Source organism: Pongo pygmaeus, chromosome 11, assembly GCF_028885625.2.
Source record: "Pongo pygmaeus isolate AG05252 chromosome 11, NHGRI_mPonPyg2-v2.0_pri, whole genome shotgun sequence".
Classification (NCBI taxonomy): domain Eukaryota; kingdom Metazoa; phylum Chordata; class Mammalia; order Primates; family Hominidae; genus Pongo; species Pongo pygmaeus.
Window position 1 is genome coordinate 100,509,136 of NC_072384.2, and position 24,770 is coordinate 100,533,905.

Here is a 24,770-nt window from a genome sequence, read left to right on the forward strand (position 1 = left end):
GGATTCATCTACCTCCCCCCAACCCCAGTCATGGCATCTGGATGTTAACGAAAGTCTTCTCTGTTTGATCATATTATAACCTAACAAATTGTTCAAAGCAACTCCAAGAATATGTTTGAGTACTTAGAGAAATTAAAGATGCTATACAAATGAAAATTGTTATTACTATTATTTTATAGTTTTATAACTTTCCAATCTATCTTTAGGTAAGTTACCTTAACACTTAGAAGTACACCCAGCTTCCAGGGCTGTTCTCTAGAGCCAGGGTCTGCAGACTTTATGGGGCCAACTAGTAACTATCCTAAGCATGATGGCCTTAAAGTCTCTATGCAGCTACCCAGCTCTGCTGTTGCTGCTTAAAGGCAGTCCTAGATAATCAAAAAGGCTGTGGGCCAGATTTGGCTCATGAGGGTCATTGTTTGTCAACCCTTATCTAGAGGCATTAGTTAGCTGTTCAGAGAAGACCACTCTGTCTTACTCTTTAGTGTGGCCTTTTAGAACAAACTCTTCCTCTGAGCCCTCTGTGTGATACCTTCCATCTGAGTGACTCACACTAATTGACAAAGTGTAGCAATGCCCTCAAATTACCTCTCTCTTCTCCAGCTGCTCTGAGTACTTCTTATTTTATTTTATTTCTTAGTAATATGAACATCACATGGGTCATGAGACATCTTGAGATTTATAACAGATTCTGTGAGAGTTTTACTCCTCAAGAGCTGAAAGCGTGGGGCCAGGAAAGTCAACACCCAAGGAAATTGTATATTTTTTCTCTGCTTGTAATTCATGTTGTGTTTTAAACTGATGGAAAGAATCACTTCTGAATGAGCGCTGCCAAGTAGTACTGCTGTTTAAAAGCCACCTACTTAACAAAATGGCACTTTTTCTGCAAACCAAAGAAGACATTTAGATCAACCATTTTGGTATGCCATTGCTATAAAATGAGTAAACAGCAGCACTTATTTTCTGATCTAATCCTTAATAAAAGTGATCCCACAATAATTGCATAAATGTTAACTTAAAAATAAAACCAAAGTGCTCTTTAAAATCAACTATGCATGCCTGCCAAACAGAAAAACCTTGCCTCTGTTCCAAATGAGCTTGCAGCCCAGCAAACATGGTGACATACTTGAATAAAGCCTCCCTCTTGTTTTCTAAGAGGAAGAAAATGAATTTTAGGGATTGTGGTGCTCTTGAAATATCAGGTCACAAAATTGAAGATGGCAGCTTAGAAATTTTTGTTAATGAAATTTTCCTATTGATGGTGAAATCCTGCATTCTAAGCATTAGAGAAAACTTTGACCTGTAGGTGTATTAGAATGTACTCATTTTAATGCAGTTGTAGCCTCAGGATTACATCATGAGGCATATCTAGATTTGGAGGACATGGGATAAGTCCTCTGGAGATTTCCAGAAAGAGTGCCAGTTCTGAGAGAGATGTCACCGCATATGGTGCACAAGCGACATAGATGTATACCTTCCATTTCCAGTTCCTCTTCTCCTCTCCTTGCTTTGGGCCACCCAGTTATCCTAACCACAAAGTACTCAACAAGCATTTCGTGTAGTTGAGAACTAGAAACTCAGGTCAGAAATTCTAAATATTCACTTTGCTACCAAAAAGTGCCAGCATAAGGACCTGAGTCCTGCTTGTCTAAATTGCCTGAAAAGTACTGCTGGAATTCATGAGAATGATGATTTTGAGAGGCTGGGAGCAAGCTGTTGTTTGCACATCCTCAATACCAAGCAAGCACACATCAAGGTAAAATGAACGAAATGATCTCTCTTCCAACCGGGCTGTGAAGAATACTTTGTTCAGTACAGTTATTGAAGAAAACCACTAAGTAGCTAAAATGTAAAATCAAAGTTGGCATTTAAGCAGGATACAGTTACGTAGGCTGCATGACCATAACAGAGCATTCTCATTTTCCCAGAAAGAATTAGGGATTTGCGAGGAGAATAAAGTTGACACAATGCTTTCACAATGCATCTTAACAGAAAATAAATTTTGTGACATGAGCATCTGTGTGAAAAGTCACATCAGGAACTAACATGAAACAGCTGGTTTCTTTTCTGTGTGATTGGCCTCCTACCACAACTGGAAAATATTCACCCTTTGGAATCATAGCTGCCAGATTTAATTGCTTTATATGCAAACTAGTCTAGCTTCTCATCACAAATCTGTGTGTGTGTGTCCAAGTTGATTGTGAAGGCTTAAAATGAGCAATAAAACATTAAATTCAAAAAAAATTGAGGAAGGAGAATAATACTTGATAGTTCCGCCATATGCTGGGGGGAAAAGTATTCCAAAATAGAGCTGTAAAAATTCTGTTTAGGTGCTATTGTCAATTTAACATCTAATTAAAAGCACTCTAAGAAAATGGAAGATGGTAATGAGCCAATGGGGTAGCGTGTGTGCTGGGCGTGGGGAGGCATAAAGAGGCTGCAGAGAATGGGGGCTGGAGGGAGCAGTCCTTTTAGGCAGCTTTGTTTTCCAAGAGGAAAGGGAAATCTGTGAAAGCATGTATTCTGTACCAATGGGCCAGAAATGTTCCTATACTTTGTGTTTCTTTTTTCCCGAAGCAATGCCAAGTCTGGCCCAAGCAGAATTTGAAAGTAGGTCAGGAGTCTCAGCTCCCCGCACCCTGAGCCCTGGCCCATTTCCCCTTCCTCTGCCAATTTTCCTGCATCTTAGAGTTTCCTCCTTCCCAACAGACAGGGTGAACCTCCTGCTGCCCCCTACAGGCCAGGGCTCCTCACCTCAATCAAGATAGGTGTTTATAGTGGTGTCTCCATATCCCTTTTCTCTTTTTTTTAACTATGGAAACTCAATTATCTTATGTAACTTACTAAACTCATCCCTATGATAACCATGTATCCTCCTTCTCAAAGTGACATATTTGCATACTAACAAATGCTCTGTTGAGACTCTCTCCCCCAGCCAAAAGACTAACTCTAAAAGTGAGAATGTGGCAGGGCAAGGTGGCACACACCTGTAATCCTAGCACTTTGGGAGTTTGAGGCAGGAGTTTGAGACCAATCTGGGCAACACAGCGAGACCCTGTCTCTACAAAAAGAAAAAAAAAATCAGCTAGGTGTGATGGTTCGTCTGTAGTTCCAGCTACTCGGGAGGCTGAGAAGGGGGAGGATCACTGGAGTCTAGGAAGTCGAGGCTGTGGTGAGCCGAGATCGTGCCACTGCACTCCAGCTTGGGCAACAGAGTGAGACCCTGAAAAAATAATAATAAAATAAAAGTGGGACTTTTAGGCAGAAGAAAAAGCTATTTTGAAATAAGTTTTATCTTTCTCATCCCTCAAATCCTTCTCATCTGCTACTGAAGCCCTGTTGATAGCCAAGCAAAATCACACACAGATTATCAGTGTGGTCAACAGGTGGCCCCACATACAAACCAGATGTCACCATTGACACTTTAAATATTGTGCACTTTTCCTAGGATGTGATCTTGAGGTCTCCCATATGGGAAGTTGCCAGTGGCACTGCTGAGCATCAGAACCATGTATATATAACCGTATGTCCCATATTCCCAGTTTGCTCTCCTTGGATACCCAGATAATTTTAAATTGTTGAAACATATATCCTAGAAGCCCCTTTAGTTTGAGTCCAAGTAAGACCATCACTTTTGCAGATTTTTCAGAGCTGATTCTTGCCATGTTGATTGGTTTTTTTTTTCCCTGCCCATATTCTCCAAATTTTAGCTGCTTTCGTGTGATTCCTGGCTTTCCAAACAATGATAAACCCTGGCTTTTCTGTGTCCTTTGGCTTTTTTATGTGTTCTCTTTGTGAACAACTTAACATTAAAAGATAATGCCTACATATTAATATCTACTTCTTTCCATACCAAAGTATATGTGTGTACACTATAAATAAAAACTCTTAGAGCTTTATAGTCCTCCCTTGCCTAAGTGCCACCCCCAGAGATACTGATTGTACCAGGCTTTTAAAAACAACAGGCCGGGCACAGTGGCTCACGCCTGTAATCCCAGCACTTTGGGAGGCTGAGGCAGGTGGATCACCTGAGGTCAGGAGTTCAAGACCAGCCTGGCCAACATGGTGAAACCCCATCTCTACTAAAAATACAAAAAATTAGCCAGGCAAGGTGGTGTACACCTATAATCCAAGCTACTCAGAAGACTGAGGCAGGAGAATCACTTGAACCTGGGAGGTGGAGGTTGCAGTGAGCCAAGATCGCTCCACTGCTCTCCAGCCTGGGCAACAGAGTGAGACTCCTTCAAAAACAACAACAACAACAAATGGGCCAGGCACAGTGGCTCACGCCTGCAATCCCAACACCTTGGAAGGCTGAAGCAGGAGGATTGCTTGAGCCCAGGAGTTCGAGACCAGCCTAGACAACATGGAGAGACCCCATTTCTACAATTTTTTGATTAGCTGGGCATAGTGGTGTGTGCCTGTGGTCCCAGCTACTCAGGAGGCTGGTAGGATTGCTTAAGCCCAGGAATTCAAGACTGCTGTGAGCCGTGTTCGTGCCACTGCACTCCAGCCTAGGTGACAGAGTGAGACCCTGTCTCAGTAAGAACCAAAAACAGATAATTCTCTTGACATCTGTGGTTGAAAACTGCTGGTTGAGAGTCTTGCAAAGGGAGTGATATGTCTAGGGCCACAGCAGTGGTTCTCAATGGGACAGTTTTGCCCCCAGGAGGCCATTGATTTGGAAATATTTTTGGTTGTCACAGCCACAGGGAGAGAGTGCTGCTGGCATCTGTTAGGTAGAGGCTAGGGATGCTGCTAACCGTCTCTCCCACCTCTCCTATAACAAAGAATTACCTGGCCCAAAATGTCTGTAGTGCTGGGAAAGCCTGGGTGAGAGGAAAATGAGAGGAAGAGTGCCTCATTCGTCCTGCCACCTCGGTTCTGCTGGAGCTCCTTGAAGGAAGGATGGAGACTCTTCCCTTTGAAACACCCCTGATCATCTGTCTGCCCCCAGTTGCCCTCCTAAGCCACCACTGGAGATATGAAAGAGGGGCTTTCCAATCACATACCCAAAGAAACACTATATTCGTCTTCTCATTTCATATCAGTGCAGCAGGAAGTATTTTTTCCATAGTGCCTGAAACGTAAACCCTCTCACTACACATTTTAAAGGTCAAATTACATTTTTGTCTCATTGAGATCAGAAAAACAATTATACTGAAGTGTAGAAAATTGAAGGCTTTGCTTTATCATCTGTTTTTCATTATAGAATTCTACTCAATCCTTAGAAGAAAATGGAAAAATTAAGAACCGAAGATTGTAGCTAATGATAGGCAGTCACTTTCATTAGCCATTCTGTTTCTACCTGAGTCTTTTTCTCATTTTGCAATAAAACCAAATATCGCAGTGGGGACCAGGATTAGAATGAAGATCTGAGACATGTAAAGGTAAATACAGTAAAGAATTGTTCCATTAAATGTCTGCTTGGGGGTTATTCTTCTTCTTTGACTTCAGCCAGGCAGCAATATTACTTGGTGTTTCTGGCATACCTGGCATATATCCAACTACTCTGATGCCAGTGACATACCCAGGTGTGCCGGCCATTATGCTCTTTAAGCCAAATGAACAGAAGGTCTTTTACATATCTTACGGTGCCGTAGTGGTTGAACAAATACTTATTGGCCATTTCATTACTCTGTCTTAATTAGGAGATCACTGGAATTGTGGCACTATATATACTTTAACAGGTAAGCATGGGAAAAATATATATTAGGCAAAACAGGTCCTAGAATCAGATCTGTGTCACAGAATAGATGCTGTGACAACAAGCAAATTTGGGTTTTGAGTTCAGTCACATGGAAGATGTTGTTATAAGCATGAGGAATGAGTCAAGATTCCATTGTTAAAGCAACGTGGCTGAAATATTGATAGTAAACACTCCTAGTGTACACTGAGAGTATCTGGGGTAGTATAGTGTAGTTGTACAGTAATAAGATGATGCTTTTCTCTGTGCCATTATTCAACAAGGCATGTTTATAATAGGATTACCAGTAGGAAAGTTGCCTTTAGGAGCCTTTTCAGCCACTTAGCATTGTTATATGATAATTTTTAAAAGCTTTCAATTCCCTGTTTAATTATCAGGAATGTGTTAAACAATTACTAAATTTTGTTAATTCCTTAGATTAAACAAGTAGTGAAGACAAAAATCAAGAGTTTGGCCAGCTAGAGCAACACAGGGAGACCTCATCTCTACAAAAAATTTTAAAATTAGCCAGATGTGGTGTTACAGTCCTTTAGTCCCAGCTACTCAGGAGGCTGAGGTGGGAGGATCATTTGAGCCCCCAGGTTGAGGCTGTGAGATAAGCCGTGATCATGCCATTATACTCCAGGCTGGGCGACAGAGAAAGACCCTGTCTCAAAAACAAACAAACGGGTGGGCACAGTGGCCCACGCTGTAATCCCAGCATTTTGGGAGGCTGAGGCGGGTAGATCACTTGAGGTCAGGAGTTCGAGACCAGCCTGGCCAACATGGCTAAACCCTGTCTCTACTAAAAATACAAAAATTAGCCTGGTATGGTGGTGCATGCCTGCAATCCCAGCTACTCAGGAAGGTGAGGCAGGAGAATCACTTGAACCTGGGAGGCAGAGGTCGCAGTAAGCTGAGATCACGCCACCGCACTCCAGCCTGGGTGACAGAACAAGACACTGTCTAAACAGCAAAAACAAACACAACAACAACAACAACAACAACAACAAAATCATAAGAGCTCAGTGTGTTTTTGGTTTTGTTTTTAATAAAATCAAGTGTTTGAATTGTGTTTTAAAGTTTTGTTTTAAAAGACATTTAATAAAAGGGCTCTATCTCTTTCTGCTCTGGAAATGAATACAATCCTTGCATTGATCAAAATCTATACAAACCAGACTTTCTGAATAATCCATTTCCTTCTCATCAAGTAGTTTTTCTAAGTGTTACCTGCTTGTGACTTGCACAAAGCACCATAGAAAGAAAATTAAACTTTTTTTCTCCCTACCCCCAATATTCAATATTATGCCAGAAGTTAAAGAAACAGAGAGTATGGGGATGAACATTTACTTGCAAGGGACACCAAGAGACAATAATGGAAGAGGCTAATAAATATATTTGTTTCTCAAGAGAGCCATATGTATGGTTTCCGTTGCTGTCTAGCTGACAAATTGCCCAAAATGACTCCTTTTCCTCACTCTGCACCAGTCCAATAAACTGAAATAAGCTCCAGGATCTATTCTGAAATTGTGAAAAGGGCAAATACCCATATAACATGGAGAAACTCAAGGTTCCCATGACTTTGTGACTAAGGCACGTCCCTGTAGTGCAGTATATTTCAAATCTTGCCTCGTTTGTGAATATGTGTCTTTCTAAATAGGTGTAGCTCACTTTCTAAATAGGTGTAGGTGTCTTTGGAGGTGAAAGCGTCTCTTTTCCTATTTTCTTTCCTCCCTGAGGTTTTCCTCTGCAATAGATGTTTCCCCAGGGCCTTTGCAAGGACTGAATGAATCAGTTGACATGAAGGAAGAGCAGGTTGATAAATACAAAAAGTACTGAACTGGCCTTTTCAGTTTAGGTATAGTCCCCAGGAAACCAGCATAAATAGCACCTCTTATTAATAGCCTTCCTGAGCTACACGTGTGGATTACCTCCATACGTTATGTCAGTCACACACTTGGCACTGGCAGTCAGCTCTGCTGGCACTGCAGCCTTCTTTGCAGAATAAAGGCCCGCAATAAGAGCTGGAAGACAAGAAATTGGTTCTAATTTCAGCCTGAAATCGGAAAAGATTTCTGAATCTTTTCAGCAGATGAAAGCTTACCAATCAACCAGCCCGGGAATGTACTTCTGAAAAGGAATTGTTTTCATCATAAAATAGAAAAATAAAGAGGAAATAAGCAAATTGTTCTATCTACACATTCCCATAGGATACTAGAGTATGGTCTTTTAAAAAAATATATGCAATATAGTCTATTTTCACTAGAAAAAAGAAGATGAATTTGTTCTTATATCTTATTATAAATATAAAATACATTATAATGCTAAAAAGTGAGTCCTAAATTACAAGTTCAGAATGCATCTTGGAGCTTATTTCTGTTTTTTGGACTGGTACAGTGAGACTAAGGAGTTATTTTGGGCAGTTTGTCAGCTAAGTCAGCAACAAATCATATAGAAAGGCTGTACGTGAAGCCAATAAAATAGAATTTCTTATATATATACTACATGCCGCTTCTAGTGACTATAAACTATTGATTCTTACCAGGCCATATTCTAATAAAAGACACATTTTTCCAAGGTTTATTAACCACTTAATTAGGAGGCACGGGATGTGGAGTTAGATAGATTAAGGTTTAAATCTCATCTCTACATATTCTAGCTCTGAACCTGGTTGAGTTTTTTTAACTCCTTCTCAGCTACAAAGCAGGAGTACTGTTATCACTTTCTAGGGGTTTTGTGAAAATTCATATATAAGTAATGTATCTATCACATCATTCTAGAAAATCACTAGCCTGGCCCATAAGAGATGTTCAGTTAAGGTTGATTCTCTTCCAGAGTAGCATTTGGGAAATTTCTTTTCCTCTACACCAAGACACTGGCAATAAGTTATCCCTTCCAACTTTCTGTCTATTTAGTATGCAGTGGATTCCAGCTATGGGATAGGAATGGTTCATCACCACTTCTACTTTTTATTACTTGATGAAGAGAGAAGTAAGGCAAAGGGACACCCACTTCTGAATGTCACAGTTGCCACCAAAACAGCTCCCCTTCCCCTTTCTTGCCATGCCTTCTCTACCTCTCTCTTCCCCTTTCTTCATTCATCCACTTAATAGGTAGATGAATGTGTGTCAAGCCACTACTTTTCAAATATTTGAGTGCATGAGGAGCATCAGGGCCCCATTTCCAGATATTCTGATTCTGTGGATGTTGGGTGGCACCCAAGAATCTTCCACTCAATGAGTGTAGTGAGTACAAATGTAGGTGGTCTGCTGACCACACTCGAAGGAGCACTTCTAGAAAGACTGAGGGATAAAGACAGTCTTTTTCCTAAAAAAAAGCCCATGCACTAGTATGCAGCCCATGCCTGCAGATGTAAACAAGCTGGAATGGAGCTGGGGAAAGGGAAAATCAACTCTACCTGGCTCATTAGGAAAGGTTCCATTGCAGAGGTGACCTTTGAGCAGGATCTTGAAGGAAGACTAGAAAGTTGCCAGATGGAGAAGGAATAAAGAAGATTCCATCCAGAAGAAGCAACACAAAGAACCAGTGGCAAGAAAGAACATAATGTGCTCAGGGAGAAGTACCCTTCTTCCATCAATAATGATGGTCTCGGCTGGGTACAGTGGCTCACACCTGTTATTCCAGCACTTTGGGAGGCCAAGGTGGGAGGATTGCTTGAGGCCAGGAGTTCAAGACCAACCTGGACAACATGGAAAAACCCTGTCTCTACCAAAAAAAATATAAAAATTAGCTGGGTGTGGTGGTGTAGATCTGTGGTCCCAGCTACTCTGGAGACTGAGGTGGAAGGATCGCCTGAGCCCAGGAGGCGGAGTTTGCAGTGAGCCAACATCACACCCACACTGCTGCACTCCAGCCTGGGCAACAGAGCCAGACCCTGTCTCAAAAATAAATTAATTAATGATGATGGTCTCACTCCATCAATAAATGAATTTTAAGCACATCCCTCTGAAATCAGAAAGTTCATTTATAAATTATACATTTATACTACTGTTAATCTGTATACTAAAGATGAGGAAAGCCTACTTAGAATTAACAAGTGAGTAATAAAATTTAATATTGTATTCGTGCTCCACTTTGGAAGCCTGGACTAGGGTAGGGCCTTACCATGGGCAATAACAGCACCTGCGATTGTGGGGAAGAGCCTTCTAGGCCAAAAACAAGAAGAGCCTCTCCCCTCCCCTTCTCACATGAGAGCCTGCGTGGAGGCCAGGAGCAGAGGAGGCTAGGCCTGGCTGCCTTGAGTTGAATGTGGGCCAGCATTTCTGGCATTTCTTGTACTGTATCAGTTTCTTCCAGTTTCTGTTCCTGTTATTTATGTTCAGCAACCATGACGGCATCTACATAAATGCCCTTCCCCTTGCCCCCACTGTTTTCTTTTTTTTTTTTTGGAAGGAAGGAAATACAACAGTGATCAGAGTGGTTGGCTCTATTTTGTGCTTGAGACAAAGGGGCATTTTGCTTTATTTTGTTTTATTTTGAAATTTGTTTCATTTTATCCTGCTTTCTAATATTTTCCAGTTTTTTAGTAGAGATGGGGTTTTTCACCATGTTGGCCAGGCTGGTCTTGAACTCCTGACCTGAGGTGATCTGCCTGCCTCGGCCTCCCAAAGTGCTGGGATTATAGGCGTGAGCCACCGCGCCCGGCAGATGTAACTTTAAAAGGGGAAGCAGGGGAGTCAGCATTTTTATAGTCAAAGACACTGAAATACAGTCAAGTTACTTTCCCTGAATAGTGACCTCCATGAAAAGAAACTGAACTAATAAGTAATTAGCAAAGATAAAAATTTCTATTGTTCATCAAAGTCATATGTACAATTTCTAAACAGAGGAATATAGATTTTTCAGTTGAACATTTAATGTTGTGGGATTTCCATACTATGGGATTATGCTATTCTGTCATGTAAAAAATTCCAATAAGAAAAAGAAATCCCTGTGTATTCTTTAATAATTATGTCCTTTTTGAAGAACTCCAAAATATTATAATGTTGAGTTAGTCCTTATACTAAATCTGTGTGTCTCATTCCAGAAATGCATCTCAGACAGTATGATGAACAATTTATTAACCATGATTTCAAATCTTTGTATGATTCCAACATAAAATATGCAGACTAAACAATATTAACACATTGTATTGCCTCTCATAAAAGTAGTAGAAATAAAATGTCAGCCTGATTGGCAATTGAGTATAGTCATTGATGTTCATTGACAGTCAGATGGATTTTGACTTTGCTTTGTATGTTGAGTGTGGTTTGTGCTTGAGGCACCCCCACTGTATTTCCCAGACGAGCATGATTAGTAGGCAGCCTTTCAAAGGGTTGTGTGCTAACCCCGGTATACATGCTGTGGACATGTATGCAGGGTTTTATATGTTTACCAAATAACACTGTTAAATCCAAGAAATCTTTAGAAGGACCAATTTGTCACCAGTGCTGCATTTTGAAAAAAAAATATATTATTATTTTCCAGTTTTGAAAAGAATCCAGGTTGTTATAAAACCTAAATGCAAATATATACAGAGTGGAAGGTGACAGACCCGGGAATTCCAGCAGTGTAACAATAAACAACAACAAATAGCCAAGGACTTGATAATGTGCTCAGGGTTAAATAAGAGTCAGTGGAAGCGGAGAGGTGCATGGGACAGACAGACATTTCTGGGGTAGACTCCCAAGGATGTAACCATGTGGGAAGTGAAGGAAGAGGAGCCATGGACACTGGGTGAGAGATGACACCAGTAACCAGCATAGAGGGTACAGGAGAGAGGACAGGATGGGGAGCAGAACAGCAAGGAAGAGCCGGGAATTGGCAGTGTGCAAGAGCGTGAGTGCCCTTTACAGTTAGGGCTGCCAGGTCTCCTGACCCTGGGAATAAAGAACCATACAGTCTTGCTGCATTTGTGGCTGTCAAGCCAGGGAAGCATCTTTGTTGACAGCTGCAACAGTTGAGAAATTGGTAAGCTGAAACCCCTGACTAGCTTTGCCCCGGGCCCAATAATTGCTGGTAATACTTGGGGAGTTGGACTGGAAATGGTACTCATGGGAACAGTACATTAGGCCTTAAATGTATAAAGGAAGTTTTCCTGCCTTGCAACTAGTGGGCAAAATTTAAGGGAAGGGACACAGATGCTCAGTGCTAGCTAGTAAGGGGCAACTGTAGCTTCCCAGCTCAAGGTCCACGTGGTGGTCAGTGGGCACTACTAGGCTATCAGCCCAGCTGACATCCCTCTCAGGGGATGTTAGAACTGTTGGTCACAGTTCTTATTCCTTTGCATTAAGAAGCATCAGAGCCCACAGTGGAGAGAGATGTTTTTATACCACTCTTTTCTTTTTAGTGAAAGAAATGGAAATTCTTTATGCAGGGAAGCCTGGCTGTAGGGCTTATCAGTCTTTGGCATGCGTTATGCTATTTGGTAGATAGAGGCCAGGAAGGCTGAAATATTCATTAGCATTCATAGCATCCTTTCTCTCCAGCAGTTCCCACCTTCTCTTTCTGCATGCCCCTCCTGCTGGGCCTGCCTGCCTCCCCATGCTCCCATCCTGCAGTTGTCGGCTTGGCAGATGATGAGTTAAGGAAGCTCCAGCTGAAGTACTTTCCCCACAGGAAGGTTCTGCCGCAAAATTGTCTGGGATCAGATGGTCCCCAGCAATTCCTCTCATTCTAGTCTCCCTGAAGCAAATGTATGGAAGATGGAATGTGGTCTGGTTTTAACTCTTTAACATCTAACTCTGGCTATTGTTACAGATTGAGTTCTTCACCTCCCCTTTGAAATTCTGCTCTCATTCCTCAGTATCTACCAGCAGATTCTGCTCTCCAGCTTATCAACCACATTGATGGTCCTGTGGCTGCCTCTCTATGGTGGCATCTTTATTTTTGAAGAACACTAGGCCTGACATGACTGACCCAAGCTTCCAAATGAATCAATTTTGTCATTCAATGCCTCCGTCTCCAAATTTAAAGAGCCATTCACAGGGCAGAAAATGATAAATCTATTACTACTAACAAGGCTTTCTGATTCTTTTCATTATTGTTATTATCAGTCCTCTATAGAAAGGAATCAAGACAGTGGAAACATTTTTATAAATGACACTTTATCTCTGTGATTAACTATATAATAAACTGTAAGGTCTTTGCCATGGTAATCTCCTCCTTGCACCTTATTGCTTTGATAATAAAAGCTTTTTTATGGCAACAAAGTAAAATTTTACTATCCAGGCAGTTTGGCTAAAATGAGAAGATGTGTTTTTAGAAGGAGAAAGGGCACATCTGAAACATGTGAGGTCCGCGTGGATTTTATGGGAGCTCTGTTTATGTAGAACACGTTTGATGTGCCTGGTGCCCTCCAGAGGGCTTTACCCAACCAGTTAGAAAACTTTTAGTGGCCAGTGGAAAGCCAATTAAAGAGTTATGTATTTCTGTCAAGTACTCAGGATCACTGTTGAAAAGCAAAAACATTCAGAGCTTAGCATTTCAGATGATCAGTGGTGGGAGAACAAATTTCAGTAATTAAACCACCATAGTTTGCAAACTGCCTGTTTTGACTCAGCCAAACCTTGTGTGTTTGATGAGTATCATGACACCTTTACTTATAAGCTTATGTCTCAAATGATTAAATTCCATCAATGACCAAAATTATATAAAGTTTTGCATAAATGTGATGTATATGCAAGGACCGCAATGTACTAGTTAGTAAGTTTCATTATTGTTATGCCACAGAAAAATGAATATGTTGTCTTCCCTTATATTCATCACTATCAAGAAATTTTTGTTGAGCAACCCATAATAGTCTAAGATCATGAAATTGAACAGAAGTTTTTAAAAACTCAGTCAGAACTCTCTAAGGAAGTGACGATTAAGCAAAGACCTGAAGGAGGACTCAGAGCTGATTAGATGAAGAGAAGCAAGGTTAAGCAGAAGAGTTGTCTTCAAGGCAGAGGGAAGGGCTTGTTTCAAGCCCCTGTGGCAAGGAGAAAGCCAGGCTCACTCCTCCTGGGATGTCAGGAAGCTTAGATGAGATCATTCCAGGAAGGCACTGGCGCTCTACCTAATGTGCCTGGCCCACCATCTGCACCCAGAAAGTGATCAGCTCACATTTTGAGGCAACTGAGAGCTGATATGTGTCTGCAGAGGCGTACCTCGAAAGCAAGTGTGTGACCTTGCAGCTTCCACAGTAGGAATGTGGTTCCTGATACTGTCTGTGATTCTTCTGTGACTCATCAACTCCCTAATGTCATTCCTCTCCAAGGCACTCACTCCTCCCTCCATATCTGGTAACTCCATACCAGGGCTTTGCCAAGTGCCCTCTGTCCTTGTCCAGCCTGCAGAGTTGTCAAGCTGCACTTGACTACCCACACGTGTCTATCTTTGTCCTGGTACCTCTTAAGAAGATTCCACAGAATGTGGAAATGGCACCGATGAAATTACTTCCAAAACTGGATGTGACACACCCAGACACCCCAGGCTTTGTGGGCATTTAGAAGGATTTAGGCATGGTCTTTCCTCTCTGACCTTCTTTTGGTCTGGCACTCGCTCGATGTGAGGCTGGCTCCTCACTGTCTGACAGCCTGCCAAAGGACAGGCTGGCTTTACTACTTCCTCCACATCCACTTCCCACCATTATTCTTCCCTTGACAAGCCTACTGCCTGGAAAGCAAAACTCAAGGAACTCTCAGGTCTACACATTGAGATTCTCAAGGGCAGGCCGGGTTTATCTGCCCTGGGCTGGCCCCTGATCTTGGTTTGCATCAGTTCATCAGCTCCAAGCTGGGTCCTGAGTCAGCAGAGATCACAGGCTTGCCTTTGTGCACGTGAGTTTTGAAAGCAGCCACCCATAGACAGCAGAGCTTGAATTACTACGATGCTTGCGGACGATCTTCTATGGAAATGCCCAGAGGAAAGGAAGCCTGGTTTGATGCCAACTTCACAGGCTCTTTCACATCCTCAAGGGTGTGCATTAAGCAGATTAACAATTTATTGTGTAAACCCTCTTCTCTCCTGTTGTTAGCCCAGAAGGTCTGAACTAACCATTGTATATAAATACCCAGCTTTCTTTAATATGTGTTAGACCTGGGGACAAGTATTGTACCCCAAATGTCCATCTTGTAAATTCTCTGGGCACAAAATTATGTTAACAAATTTGATCAACAAAAGTGTTACAATGGTCTTGTAGCTGATAAAGAAATTAGCAAAGGCCCTTGCACACACCACCATTCCACCAACCCCACACACAGGCAGGAGGATTCCCAAGCCTCCAGGACCTCTGCTTTGCCTGCAGTCTGCTCCTCTCCCCTCCGCTGGGCATCTGAGGACATGTCAGTCTTGTGTCACATGCAGCAGTATTTCCCTTAGTGTGTGCTGGGCATGCTCTCTAAACCCAGGGCCTCTATTTATAAAGCCTTCTAGTTGATTCAGGGAAGGGAATCCTAATGTGAATCCTAATTGCTTCTTCTTGCCATCGTCATTTTCTTTCCTCTCTATCTGCTTTTCACTATTTCCCCAATGAGTCCTGGCAGGTCCTCTCACATTCTTCTCAGCTCTCCCACAAAGAATGTCGTCGTGCTGACTTTTCTCTTTTCTCTCTTCCCTTTCTGTAAGGGATAAAAATTCAAAACATGTCCTCAAGCAGAGTAGCTTAACCATATATTTGTAGTTTGGGTTTCTGGCTCCACATCTGTAGATTCTCCCCATATCTCCCCAACAGCTTGTCTCGAGCAGTCTTTGTTTCCCTAAAGTAAGGTAGCAGTGCCCCTCTCTAAGAAGGTTGTAAATAATGAAAACATACACACACACACACACACACACACAGATGCCTCTGTCATGGCTATGTTTGTGAACTTGGCAGAGAAGCTCATAATCACAGGAGCACAAAGCCTATTGACTCAACCCGGCATTTCATACAATTACTGAATATATGCTGGTTGATTACATAGACAGTCTCTGGAAACGCAAGAACTTGTCACATTGGAGACCTCCAGGGAGGGGAACTGAGTAAGTTGGGGCAGAGATGGGATAAAGAGTTCCTTCTCACTGTACACCTTTCTGTATCATGCATTTCCTATACTTAAAACACATTGACATACCAATGTAACGTCAATAGATAAGGGACAGGCGTCCTGATATGGTGGTTACACCAAAGTGATCATATCCAGTGACCGTAAGCCATGTGTGTCATGGGGCTGGCCGATGTTGTCTGCAGTTGAGGGACTAGGCTTAGAGCCCAGTTCTGGAGAACATGCCATGCACTGCAATTAGTCCTTTCCACTAGGATTTCCTGGTTGGAAAGAGCTGAGTTCCTCAGCACACAGTCCTTTACTCTTCAAGTATTTAGGTTGCACAGTCTACTTGAGGAGCCCCCAAACTACACAGATATATCCCAGAAGTCACTTCTTACTTTGACAAATACTGCAAAATTTTTCAGAGGAAGTAAATTTTCAACACACTTTAAATTGCGAAAGTACATCTGATGGAGAAGAAAAAGTCCATGCGATGGAACAATCTGAGAGTAATAAAGATGATAACAGTGTTTTGAAGCACATTAAATATGAGTTTATAATTAATGTGTAGAATTAAAATATACAAACAAGCAAAAAAATCATCTTGATTACCTTTGAAGGATGCTAAGGAACCAACTATCATTTTGAAAACAAAAGGGGAGAATCAAGCATTCATCCTACCTTACCTATGCAAACTATACTTCATGATAACCAAATCATTGATAAAGTTTCTCTTTATGGAAGAATTCCAGGAAATAAATGAAGAAGGAGCGATAGAGAATGTGAATATCTCAATTTTGCAAACCCTATAAATCTAGGAAATGATCACCAATGGCTGCTAAGATCATAAAAAGGAGAGAAGTCTTTTGTATTTCCTATAAATTTGCCATTTTAGATGTAGAAATTTGATTAAACTCAGTCTGATTTTTTTTCAGGTGGAGTAGTTCATATCATATACTTCCATCAGCACACACATAATGACACAATACACTTATCAAGTGTTCCTCCTAAGAAAATAAAACCTGAATCTAATCATATTTCTACATCTAATAACAAATTTATAGGAAATACAGAACAACAGGCTAAATAACACCATGGAGATGTAATCAGTAAAATTCAGGCTTTGCACAACTCTTCAGGACAAACAACCTAATTTCTTCAACAAATAAATTGCAAAGGGGTTGGGAAAACAGATGAGAGGGAACCTCTGGATTAAAACAGATTTAAGAGTCAGTCAACCAATTGGAATGAACAGGGCTTGTTTAGATCCTTGTTTTAACACACTGTTAAAACAAACAAAAAGATATATGGGACAGTTGGGGAAATGTGAATACTAAGTAGATATCTGATAACATTAAATTATTGTGAATGTTTTATAGGTGCTATAGTAAATTATTGTGGTCCCCAGAAGTCCTTATATTTTAAAGATATATATTTAAATATTATGACTAAACTAAAAATGTAAAGAGAATCTGACATCTGTGCTCACCCACCCTGGGGATTTTCCCCAGGCTCTTCACCCTGCACAGCTCCCTGCCTTTTTACTGAAACCTCTCTTCACTCCTTCCTACATAAAAATCTGTAAAAGGACATATAAGGAATTTGTCATGATGCATTACTTCTGGGAGGGGAACTAGAGAACTGGGGGGTTGGGATGGGATAGGAGAGAAGCAAACTTTGGGACAGATCATTGTTAGCTTTATGCAGGTAATATCTTTTCAAAGGACTAACCAAAAAATAAATGAAATATGAGGAAAAGTTAATTAGAACCTTGAAATGCTTACTCGGGAGAATGAAAAAGGCAGAGACTCATGTTGTTGAGCATGTGGATGGATTGGCCCAGACCATATGTCTCAAAGTATGGTCCCAGGACCATCTGCAGCAGGACTGGGCCCATCTCCTTCCCTCCCAGCCAGAATCTCTCAGGTTGGAGCACAGAGGCACTGGGAACTACAGTTCTTAAGGACCTAAGTGCCAGCTTTTCAAATACTTACGTTGTTTTGGAACTTTGGAATGCATAGGACAAAAATATTCCCAAATTTAAATTCAAAGCAGCACAATTCTGAAAGTCTAAAAGACTTTTTTTTTTAGGTTTGTTGACAATGATTTAATCAGCAGATGTCACTATGTAATCCTTGGGAACATCCCTTCCATGTTGCCTCATTTTTTGGAGAGGCAGAGTGTACTGCTGGCATTGTAGCATAGAAATATTTATGGTAATTTTGTATTTTGTTTAATGAAAATAATTTTTCTTTTACTTTCAGTGCTTATTAAAAGTTTATCTTTGATTAAGCATTCTTTGCTTTTGTTTTTGTTTTTGTTTTTCCCCAGCATCATTGACAAAGAAGTTTCATTAATGGCAGAAATGGATAAAGTTAAAGAAGAAGCCAGTAAGTAGACAACACATGGTTATTTGATTAGGAGCTTCCCAATCAGAAGCAATCCATAGGTCAGACTGACAATGATACCGGATTCTGAGCAGGGTCCTAAAATTTATACTGAAATTTTGGCTCATGAACTCTGTAACCTTAGGGATGTCACTTAGCCCCTGGAAGCCTCATTTACGTCATCTGGCAAAAGGATACAGTTGTAACACTCACCTCATACAGGTGAGTGCATGGCAGGATGGACACTCAGTACATAATAGGTGTCAGTTGAGCTTTCTAAAGTCCAAAGGGATGTTTGTGCACATAAAGAACCTATAGTTAATTGGATTTAAAATGACATTGAATTTAGTATTAGATTTTAAGACAATTTTAACTCTTTAAAACTTATAAATATCATCATCATTTTTACTAGTTCTTTTTAGGTTCAGTTAAGTTTATCATATTAAATTTTCCTAGAAAATTAGTCCCATTTGAAACTTAATTACTTAAATTCCCCTCAACATTTTTAATTACATATATAAATTTAATATATCTGATTTGTCTTAAGCGCTTCAGATGTCAGACAAGGCAAACTCACAAACCTAACAAGCAAAGTGTTCCTAAGCTTTTAAGCAACTCTTATAAGATTAATAATTCAAGGCCAGGTGTGGTGGCTCACGCCTATAATCCCAGCACTTTGGGAGGCTGAGGCAGGCGGATCACAAAGTCAGGAGATCGAGACCATCCTGGCTAACACGGTGAAACCCCGTCTCTACTAAAAATACAAAAATAAAAAATTAGCTGGGCGTAGTGGCGGGCGCCTGTAGTCCCAGCTACTCGGGAGGCTGAGGCAGAATGGCATGAATCCGGGAGGCGGAGCTTGCAGTGAACCGAGATCGCGCCACTGCACTCCAGCCTAGGCGACAGAGTGACACTCCATCTCAAAAAAAAAAGTAATAAATAAGATTAATAATTCAAAATTAAAGATACACTAAACAGTTTTCTTTTTTTTTTTTTAACGGAGTCTCGCTGTGTGGCCCAGGCTGGAGTGCAGTGGCATTATCTCTGCTCACTGCAAGCTCCGCCTCCCAGTTTCACACCATTCTCCTGCCTCAGCCTCCTGAGTAGCTGGGATTACAGGTGCCCGCCACCACGCCCAGCTAATTTTTTGAATTTTTAGTAGAGATGGGGTTTCACCATGTTAGCCAGGATGGTCTCAATCTCCTGACCTTGTGATCCACCCGCCTCAGCCTCCCAAAGTGCTGGGATTACAGGCTTGAGCCACTGCGCCCGGCCTAAACAGTTTTCTTAAAATACTCCAGTTCTGTTCATGAACTTCGTCAAATACACTGACCAACCTGCCAACTTAAAACCGCAAAAGAAAATTAACTCCATATTTTAAATTGCAAATCACCAATCAGATTGCTTAATGTACCAAATTCTCTGTTTAAATAATGAACATGCTCAAATCATCTTGATCATTGCAAAACTTAATCCTAAATTTAACATAAAATATTAACATTCTGGGTTTGACTTGTTTTATTTTCTTTATGCTGATTTCTAAACCTTTCCACTGTGGTAAAGTTACTTGAGTAGTAGAGAAGAATTACCGTCTTAAATAGACTGAGGCTCATGAGTTGGAAATTTCAACAAAGACAAGATTACTTAGATTCAACATCAAACCACAAGTGAATGTGTGAGGCCCTCTCTTATTATTGAATTTAGTTTGCTGTGTTAATGGGACCCCTAAGACCCTATTTTTCAGCTGGGATTTAGTTTTACAATCCTTGTCTCCTGGGCATTTTAAATTCCTCATCTTTACCCAAAGATGAATTGGATAAATGGCAGTCTGTGCCCCTAACCAGATTTCAGTGAAATCCTTTTACCTTTGTTGTGATGTCTTTCTTTTGCCAGAATGAAAGATCAGACCAGATTCTTCATTCTTTTTTATTTTTCTTGTCTGGACCTAGGCCATAATTCAAGTGTCATTTTATGGAAAATAGCTATCGTTATTTTTGTTACACAGTTTTCTAAATTATTTTGTTGTTCATTTCAGACCTCCTTTAGTCAGGCATCTAAATAATTGTAAGCAACATTTTAGAATCCTGAAATACAGCAAGCTTTGTTAAATGAAACTAATGTGATCCAGGGTGAAGCGATGGACTATTTAGGTAGTTAAACAATCTCTTTGGTTGTGAAATTATTTTATTCTTATGAAATTTGTTGACATCTTCAGTAAAAGTAGATTATATACACAACTTGGGATTTTCCCTGCTTCTCAAGTATAGCTTACTTCAGTTTCATGTCCTAATGATAAAAATGCTAACAACCAACACAGACACAAATGATCCTCTTGAACCAAAATGGAAAGTCACTAGCACATCATCACTTTCTTAGAGGTCAAGAAAAGACCTCGGGTTTCATGTACTCATTTTTCCTTCTTGAGACATGATAGTGTTTGATGCCAAGACCTGTGGAATTTGGAGCATCTCTGGAGAGCATCTCATTTTAAAAACTTACTCAATCAGTAAACACATGGGCTTCCTTGTGTCCAGGATAAACAGCAAACAGACAAATGTAGAGCCTGCACTCACCAAGCTTTCAGGCTAGCTGAAACTGCTAGATTGGTTGACAGGGTTCACCTAACTTCAGTAATTGGTACAGCAGGCCCTGGTTTTTGAACTAACCTCAGCCCTGGGGAAGCCCATTTGCATGCTTTTGAGGCAGGCAGAACTGAGTTCAAGTCCAACCTCCATCTCTAACTGGCTGTGTGTCCCTGAACCATGTTGTTGACTTCTCAAAGTCTAATATTCCTTAGGCCCTGGCAGTGGCTCACACATATAATCTCAGACCTTTTGGAAGACCAAGGCAGGAGGATTGCTTGAGGCCAAGAGTTCGAGACCAAGCCTGGGCAACACAGTAAGACCCCATCTCTAAAAAAATAAAAATAAAAAATAAATTAGCCACGTGTGGTGGCATGTGCCCATAGTTCTAGCTATTCTAGAGGGTGAGAGGGGAGAATCACTTGAGCCCAGGAGTTTAAGGCTGCAGCAAGCCATGATCATGCCATTACACTCCAGCCTGGGTAACAGAGAGAGACCCTGTATTAAAAATAATAATAAAAACAACAACAGTAATAATAATATCCATCTCAAGTAGTTATTGTAAAGATAAAATGAAAAAATACATGTCAGGCACTTAGCACAGAGCCTGACACAATATGTGTGCAAAAAGGGAAGAGTTCTTATTAGTAAATTACCCCAACCCCCTCATATTACAGTCAAAAAATGGAGGTCAGGGTTCTATTGAATCTCTCAAATGACAAGCCTGTATCAACACTATGTCTTCTCCACAAATAGAAAGAACCATGGAATTTCTCCCCACTAACTACAGAACTGTCTTTACAACCACCATCTTTAACTTGGTTCTCTGTGGTCTCAAGAGTATTTTTCACACTTTACATTTCCTGTAGACGTTATAAACCATATTTCCTCAATTATAACAGAAGCTCCTAAATCCCTCTTGGCACCTAACCCAGTGCTGAGAAGACTGCAGGTACTTCATAAATATTTGTTAAATGAATTATTGTAAATAAATCAGTATCTGTAGACTGTGGGAACGAATATTAGTGAACATTCATGTAATTGCAAAAAAGAGGAAGTATATTCTAGATGAAGAGATCTCACTTTATCAATAATATTTAGAGTTAGCATTCTGAGTATACTATACGAAACACCTCACATATGTTATTCCATTTATTTCCACAACACCCCTACAAGATGTGATCAGTTCCTACACAGATTTTACAGAAGAAGAAACCAAGTGTGTTGTAGTGCTAGGGTCTCAAACTTCATGTTTATACCCAGGTAAGCACAGGTGTCAAGTTCACTAGAGATACAGGAAGAAAACATTACTTTGTAAATTCATAGTAACACAAACAAATTATGAAGTAGAATGCAAAATTCACAAGAATTTTTAAGGAATAAAAGGTATTCCAAAGAATCTTTGTGCTTAAAGAGCCACTTCTCCAGCTCCTGGCCCCCACCTTGGGATTTTGAGTATATTTTCTGCTGAGGGTTATTGTTTTGAGAAGCCTTAAGATTTTCTATGGTTCAGATAATATGAGCAAGCTTCCAATGTGTTTCAAAAACTTGAAGGAGTTTATAAATCCTATTGAGAAAGTGGATTTCAGCTTACCAGCTACTGTTTATACATACATAATATTAATTAAGTATTGAATGCAGTGAAAACCTAAGCTGTACAGAATTGTCTCCCTCTACAGATTTCTGAAAGCATGGTGCTTCCAAAACATACTTATTATTCTATTGTAAATTACAGGATCAATGAAGCTTAAGATCTGATCTGTTTTTGTTTTTTGTTTGTGTGATTGATGTTTTTGAGGTGAAAACGTTCATCCCTCCAGCCAAAGAATATTGGCTTTAGATCTCAAGTTTTAAGGCTTTTTTCATAATGAAAGGCTTTGAAATGTTAATGAGACTATATGTAAAATGCATTTCAACACTTGCTGATCCAAAGTATTTATTTTCATGCACATTGGCATGAGTGTAAACTCAGAATTTATTGGTGATCTTGCACCTGCATTCCTATTTTAAGGCCCATTTATATCTATTTCTACAAAATCTTTTGTTTGGTATGAATGCCCAAGTTCTACTTAATCAAAAAGAACAGTGGCCCCTAATTGTCACCAGTCTCACAAATGATCCATGAAGAAAAGTCAGATCTGTTGGACTGTGTCATCACTGAGGGCCTAATGACCCCTTTACTAGCTGCTTTTCAAGTCTGGGCCTTCAAATTTATTATTATTATTATTATTATTATTATTATTATTATTATTATTATTATTATGAATTTGATGAGACAGGGTCTTGCTTTGTTGCCCAGGCAGGTCTTGAACTCCTGAGTCAAGCAATCCTCCTGCCTCAGCCTCCCAGAGTGCTAAGATAACATGTGTGAGCCACTACGCCTGGCACAGAATTAATTTTTTTAATTTTAGTTTGCAAGAAGAACGTACCTCATTTCATCTTCCTACTTGAATTGTTTTCTCATGCTGCAGATGTTAGTCCCATCCATATATTGAATTATAATGGCAAACAAATAACATAACCAATCAAAGGTATGGATCCTAAACAGTCTTAAGTGACCCCTGTAGAAAAGGAACTTCCATCCTTCTTTAGATATTCCCTTTAAGTAATAGGTTAATTCATTCATTGAATTCTTCACTCAGCAGGCATATTGCCTACCCCTTGTGTACCAAGCAGGCACTAGGTGCCATGGATACAAAGAACTACATAGTGCAGTTCACACCGTAGTCCCGAGAATGACTCACAGACTCATTCTCTCGCAGGAAACAGATAGGTAACATTAATGTGCCAAATGGGGCAGGGGGAAACCATGGCACACTGGGCACCCGACTCCATCTAAAGAGGGCAGTGGCTTCTTGGCTTCAGCCACTTGTCACCATGTAGGAATGTTGACCAACTGTGGCCAGAAATTCCAGTATTTTAAGAGATGCCAGAGAGCCAGCTTTCAAATGGAATCTTCTAATTTTTAAATGTGGGCAATTAATTTGTAAACATAATGTGTGGACCAAACAAGACATATGTACTCTGGCTGAAAATGATAGTGAGCCACCTTTTTGTGACCTTTGGTCCCACTGGGTGTCCTAAGAGATCATTCAGCAATATGTTGTCTACATTGAGATGAGACTTCCTTTCACTCTCATCATCCAGACAAGTTTTTCACTAGCTCCTCTGTATTCAGAAAGACTGTTAGGCACAGATCTGTCTGCCCAGCCACATGGTATTGTAAATGGGGGCCAGGGGGAGCCCCAGTTAAAGAATCAAAGCATGATTAGCATAGTTTGGCAGATGATAAAGCTGTATGAGTTATAGACTAATTATTTTATTAACATCTCAACATTGATATCAGCATAAAAAGATGATGTCTTGGGGCCAGGTGCGGTGGCTCACGCCTGTAATCCCAGCACTTTGGGAGACCGAGGCAGGCAGATCACGAGGTCAGGAGATTGAGACCATCATGGCTAACACGGTGAAACCCCGTCTCTACTAAATATACAAAAAATTAGCCGGGCGTGGTGGCGGGCACCTGTAGTCCCAGCTACTCGGGAGGCTGAGGCAGGAGAATGGTGTGAACCCGGGAGGCGGAGCTTGCAGTGAGCCGAGATCACGCCACGGCACTCCAGCCTGGACGAAGGAGCGAGACTCCATCTCAAAAAAAAAGAAGATAATGGCTTTCAGTCTGTCTAAAGAATGGTTTATGATTTGCAGGGAATCTTAACTCTTGATGGATTCTGTACTTCTTTTTGGGCTTTTGCAGTGACTATCTTTTGATATTTTGAGTAATAAGAACTCTTAAAATCAGAAATCATATTGTTTGGACCTGCATGTGTGCTGTGAATCTGGTCTAATAACGCAGTTGATCCTTGTTCAGCCAAGCATAGAATGTGAGTCTGACATGAATGTCATCTTAGATGAACACCTTTTTTCTTATAACTCAAAATGCTCGTCCCAAAGAAATGAAGGCAATTCATATGAGTCGAATTAGAGAGCCACAAGTCTATCTAATGTAAGATCCAGCTTCATATTTAAATCTCATCCTGTGTGTTTGTATTGATTGCTTCTGAGCACCGTAATCTTTTGGGAAACACGTGTATACACACACAGACACAAA

The 24,770-nt window shown here is 40.6% G+C and overlaps 1 protein-coding gene across 4 annotated transcripts in view; it reads left to right on the forward strand.

Moving 5' to 3' along the window:
- SPATS2L (spermatogenesis associated serine rich 2 like) overlaps positions 1 to 24,770 on the forward strand; it is a 172,804-nt gene that overhangs the window by 135,927 nt on the left and 12,107 nt on the right. For all 4 annotated transcript variants that reach the window (XM_054476802.2, XM_054476805.2, XM_054476797.2 and 1 more), the window contains one exon: positions 18,025 to 18,083. In XM_054476802.2, the coding sequence (XP_054332777.1) occupies positions 18,025 to 18,083 (59 nt within the window). The remainder of the gene's footprint in view (positions 1 to 18,024; positions 18,084 to 24,770) is intronic.